The 5,199-nt window shown below is 34.6% G+C and overlaps 1 protein-coding gene across 1 annotated transcript; it reads right to left on the minus strand.

The window, feature by feature from the left end:
* Nucleotides 1-924: 924 nt before the first annotated feature.
* On the minus strand, nt 925-4,378 carry LOC111460433. The gene is made up of 4 exons (XM_023103699.1): nt 4,016-4,378; nt 2,684-2,831; nt 1,886-1,979; nt 925-1,383 (listed from the first exon to the last, which is right to left on the minus strand). The coding sequence occupies exons 1-4, from the start codon at nt 4,204-4,206 to the stop codon at nt 1,115-1,117; spliced, it is 702 nt and encodes a 233-aa protein (XP_022959467.1). The 5' UTR covers nt 4,207-4,378; the 3' UTR covers nt 925-1,114.
* Between the last annotated feature and the right edge of the window lie 821 nt (nt 4,379-5,199).

The raw sequence follows: 5,199 nt of genomic DNA on the forward strand, positions 1-5,199 counted from the left end.
TTTTTTTTTTTTTTTTTTTTTTTTTTTTCTTTTTGGTTATGTTATTTACTTTTCTTATAATCACAATATCTATACTTTATTTCATAACAATTTTTAATATATACTTTATTTCCCAAAAACAATATCTATGACTTTGTCTTAGTTTTCTATACTTTATTAATAAAATGTTTACTTTAATAACTTTATTTTAACTAAGACAAAATAACAATTGTTATCTATGACTAAGACAAAATAACAATTGTTTTAAATGGTTTGAGGAGAATGAAAATATCTAACTTTTTTTTTTAAATGGGTTCTTTCCCAAATCAAGATAACTTAATAAATTGACTAGTTAGATTTAGATTTTGAACGTGTTGTGAAATGACAAATTGATTCTTTTCCAAGTTTTGATATTGAAAGAGGAAAAAAAAAAAAAAAGAGAAATTGGAGAAGTTTTAGAGATGGAGAATGAAATTAATGAAGTATTAAGAATGAAAAAAAATGAAGAATGAGAATGTTTATCTACACCTTATCTCTCCCTTCCATTTCTTCTCTCCTATGGTATCATTAATAATAATAATAATAATAATAAAAGAAATAGATAATTTTGGAGCGAGTTAGAAAAATACTACTCAACGTTTCAATGATTTTTCATATACTTATTTTTAATTAAAGTTATCAAAATAAACTAAATAGTTATGATAAATAAAAGCAATACTTTTTCTAATATAGGTATGAATATAAGGATTTGAACGTCGGACCTCAAAAGAAAAAGTATGTCAATTATCGTAGAATTATACTCGTAAGTAATAAGAAGTCTAAATAAGAAAAGGTTCATAATGAGTAAAGATAAGATAAAGCAATAAGAAGTCTAAGTAAGGAAAGGTTCACAATAAATAAAGATAAGACAAGACAATAAGAAATTTAAAGTAAAGAACTTTACAATGAATAAAGATAAAACGATATAAGTAATTTACCGAGAGTAAAGATAACACTACAAGAGTATAAACATATATGTTTAGGAACTAGACAAGTAAATATAGGTTAAAAGTAGAAGCAAAGAAGCTTTTCACAATTTAGGTTAAATAAAAGTTTGGGTAAAAGCGCGGAGCAGAAGGTGTTGAAGCCACGAAATTCATGCAATCTGAACCCGAGAGACAACCACAATCAACATGATGATCAAGGACAGAACAAATGAAGATTGGATTTTTTCATCTATCTCCTCTCTTTTCTCTGCCTTAAGTTTCTCTTTCCCAGGAAAAAGAAATGCATTGTTCAACAGGACCACAAAGTTTTGTATTAGCTCCCAGATTTTTGTTAGTGACATCTGCAAAATCCAGCTTAGAATGACACTACCAATGTCAGCTCCCCGTTTGGAGCTCCCAAGGTTTCCATTTCCACCTTCTGACATAAGAGAACAACAATAATAACAATAAGGAAGGCAATCCATGTCTTGAGGCAAAAGGGAGACAGAAAGGTGTCCAAGCCCACTGTTAACCGATATTGTCCTCTTTGAGCTTTCCCTTCCGAACTACCCCTCAAGATTTTAAAACGCGTCTTGCTAGGAAGAGGTTTCTACACTCTTATATAAAGAATACTTTGTTACAAATAGTATTACAATCAGACGTCAAGCGATGTGCCATCAAGGATGCTGGTCCCCAAGGGAGGTGGATTGTGAGATCCCACATCAGTTGAGAGGAGAATGAAGCATTATTTTTAAGGGTGGGAAAACCTCTCCCAAGCAGACGCATTTTAAAAATCTTGAGGGAAGTCTGGAAGGGAAAACCCAAAAAGGACAACATCTACTAGCAGTGGACTTGGGCTATTACAGACTGGCTAGACTATATTACAATTTCGTTATCTCAATAACACATAGTAACTAAATTTGTCAGACTACATTACAAACCTGAAGAAGGTAGCTCCTGGAGCTTCTCCACAATTCCATTGTTTTTAATAGCATCCCAAACATTTTTGTCCAAACACAATGAAACTACCAGACCCTGAATGAAACGGCGATCCTTGAAAAAAAGAACTCCCAAGAAAAAACATACAACAAAGAAAGATGATTGGGTTATATCCATTTATTTCAATAATATTTAAATTGTTCTGCTGGTCTTCTTGCCTTGAATGTATAAATACAGCTAAAATGTTGTGAAGGAGATCCAAATATGTCCTTACAGCTCAGTTGGTAGGTTTTACGCCGAAAATCAGGAGAAATTTGAACCCTTACTTCTGTTTTGTGATTATATAGCAAGTGATTTTGGAAACTTTCACGTTTTTTTGGATATTGATCAGCACAATGAAGAACAATATGATTCAAATGCCGAGTGGCCAAGGACTGAAAGGAAAAGCTACAATTATTGGGACGAATGCAGTCAAAACATGTTTGACAGTTTGGTTAGAAAGAAATAATAGGAATCATAATGAAAAGTTCAGAGATTAGAGAAAGTTCATGGACTTGGCCAAGTTTCATTGTTTGTGTTGATGTTTGTTTCTAAGTTATTCTATAACTCTTGACTATTTTGTTGAACTTTTGGGTTGCTTTTGAGATGTATCAAAATTTTGTTTATTAGATGCTATTTATGTTGTAAGCTTTCATTGTCAAAGGAAGTTTTGTTTCTGTGACCAAAAAAGATGAATAAAAGAACTTGTTGAGATAAACAAATAGTCATTATTAAAGAGGCAAGGCATCCCTGATTTGTACCTTCAAAGTAGGATCTGTTAGCAGCCATTGAAAACCTTTGCAAAGTAATTGATAGCCACGAGAATGCAAAATGCTTGAATCGTAGGAGTTCACCAGCGGCTGAAGCCATTTTGACAGCGATTCAGTTGAAAAATATTCCTGCAGCAAACTGATAAAGATTGCAACTCCATAACAACTTTTTATCGTGCCCATAATTTCTTATGAACAAATTTAATCAAGAAATTCTAAATTCAAGAATGAGGTAAAAATGGTAAACTGAAAGCTTCATATAACATCAAAAGGAAAAACAGTCTTGTGGGTGCGCTTTACTAGGGTGTTACTTTGAGTAACTTGGCAAGAAGGGAATCAAAGAATTTTCAAATATAAGTAACTCACTTTTGATTGGTTTTTTTGGTTGGGAAGGAGAACGAAACACCCTTTATGAGAGTGTGGAAACCTTCTCTTAACATACACGTTTTAAAGCCTTGAGGGTAAGCCCGAAAGGAAAAGCCCAAAGAGAACAATATCTGCTAGTGGTGAGCTTGGACCGTTACACAATTAGTGAATGTTCTCTCCCTTCGTTTATATAGTTTCTCATCTCTTTTATCCAAATTGAGAGATACTCATTTTACCCAATTGTAGAGTCTTTTTGTAACTCTTTGCAGTGGGGTTCTTTACCATCAATGAAATTGTTTCATAAAAGACTTTGCAAGCACATGAAAGACAGAGATATTGTCTTTTAGGCTTCCCTTCAAGATTTTTAAAACGCGCTGCTAGAGAGAGGTTTCCACACCCTTATAAAAAATGTTTTGTTCTCCTCCTCAACCGATGTGGGACCTCACAATCCACCTCCTTCAGGGCCCAGCGACCCCAACTGACTTGTTGGTTTCAAGAAGCATGGCACAGCCAGAAAGGGAGGAAGAAGGGTGTAATTTGCCCATTAGACTGATTTCAAATGAGCTTCATAAGAAAACCCCTTGATGTCTCCAAAGTTCGGGCTGTGGGGTTGGCATATGTGTGTGTGTGTGTGTGTATATATAAGAGTTGTAAAATTTTGGCTATCCCTAAAGCAAGAAAACATCAGGCTCTGCCTCTGTCAAAGGGAATATGAAGAGGAGTAACTAATTTGGAATCTTCCATCTTGCTTTTGATTAACTGAGGGATACAAATTGGCAGAGGAAAATTGAAGGAGCTTTATGCATCCATGTGTGTGCGAATATATCAAGAAATCAACGATTCTAGTCCAGATTTCATCTCTTCCTATAATATACACCAAATCCACAAGAAAAAAAGCCCTACACAATTCACACAACAGAAACCAAAAATACAAAATCAAGTGTTACGGAAACTCACCTCTGAAGCGCAGTAACTGCAGCATCGACTTCGGCACGCGATGGAACAGGTCCTAAATCAAATTTGTGAAGAGATTTCCCAGCTTTGGTATCTAAACTCTGGATTTCTCTTCCACAGAAGAAGCTCTTGCAAGTGTCGCAACCGCAGTTGTTGCAGGTGGATGAAACTACAGGACGCGATTTGAAAGCCATCGAAGAAGAAGACGAAGAAGAAGAAGAAGAAGACGAAGAAGAAGAAGTGTAAATGCTTGATAAGCCATCTGAATTCTAGTGGAAGGGGAATTTATCCGTACGTGAAGCTTCATTTTCAATCTTCTTCTTACGCAAATGAAACTTCGATCCATAGGTTGATATTTTTCACGGAAATTCCTTATTATATGCCCAAAATATACTTGGAAGGGAAGGGAGTCCACTCAGCTGTCGAGATTCATTTTACTCTCAACCGAGAGTGGTTAGATTATATTCTCCATCTCTATCTCATTTAATATAAATTATATTTTTATATTGATAAATAAATAAAAAAAAAAGTCATCTTGACCTTAATTGCTCTAAAAAAACGTAAAAAATAGCTCCATAATGGTCGAAGACATTAGGCGTAAGTTTTGGAATTCTGAATAACTCAAATCTAAGCCAAACATGGCACCTAAGTCGAGTCGGAGCTGCTGGAGTGCACCTAACTAACCTGAAGTTGAGTTGAGTTGAAGATTGTGGGCATGCGTGGGTCAAATTTGAAGAATAGATACCTATACATGGTGGTAATTGTGAGAAAAGAAAAGAAATGTCAAACCCTTTTATTTCAAATCTGTCTCGGGATAGAATAAGTGTAGAATGGTTTATCGTTTGTGTGCTCGAGAGGAAGTTGGAAGCAAGAATCTGCCAAAGAACGCCTTGAAAATTACCATAGGAGTTCGTTTCCGACCAAAATCTAAACGCAAGAGTCCTTTCTTAGAAAGAAGAAGATCAGAGAGACGTCTCATCCTTTTTCTAAGAATTGAGGATTAAACAAAAGTGTCTGACAAGTGTACTGACTTCCAATGCTCTTAACTCAATCTGTGGTTGATGATTAAATTCGAGAAAAAAAAATTAGGACGTAGTTGGGACTATGATGTGTAAGGTTGTAAGAGAAAACGTCTTGATTCGAGTTCTAAATCGAAAAATACAAAAAAAAAAAAAAAAAAAAAACAA

This window comes from Cucurbita moschata, unplaced genomic scaffold, assembly GCF_002738365.1.
Source record: "Cucurbita moschata cultivar Rifu unplaced genomic scaffold, Cmos_1.0 Cmo_Scf00023, whole genome shotgun sequence".
NCBI classification, from domain to species: Eukaryota; Viridiplantae; Streptophyta; class Magnoliopsida; order Cucurbitales; family Cucurbitaceae; genus Cucurbita; species Cucurbita moschata.

Bases quoted from the DNA above. Each gene is read 5' to 3' on its own strand.
- LOC111460433 (XM_023103699.1), bottom strand. From the start codon at position 4,206: ATGGCTTTCAAATCGCGTCCTGTAGTTTCATCCACCTGCAACAACTGC. The intron at 2,832-4,015 runs GTGAGTTTCCGT...AATCTTTATCAG, and splicing joins GCAGTTACTGCGCTTCAGAG to TTTGCTGCAGGAATATTTTT. The intron at 1,384-1,885 runs GTTTGTAATGTA...CTCTTATGTCAG, and splicing joins CCAGGAGCTACCTTCTTCAG to AAGGTGGAAATGGAAACCTT.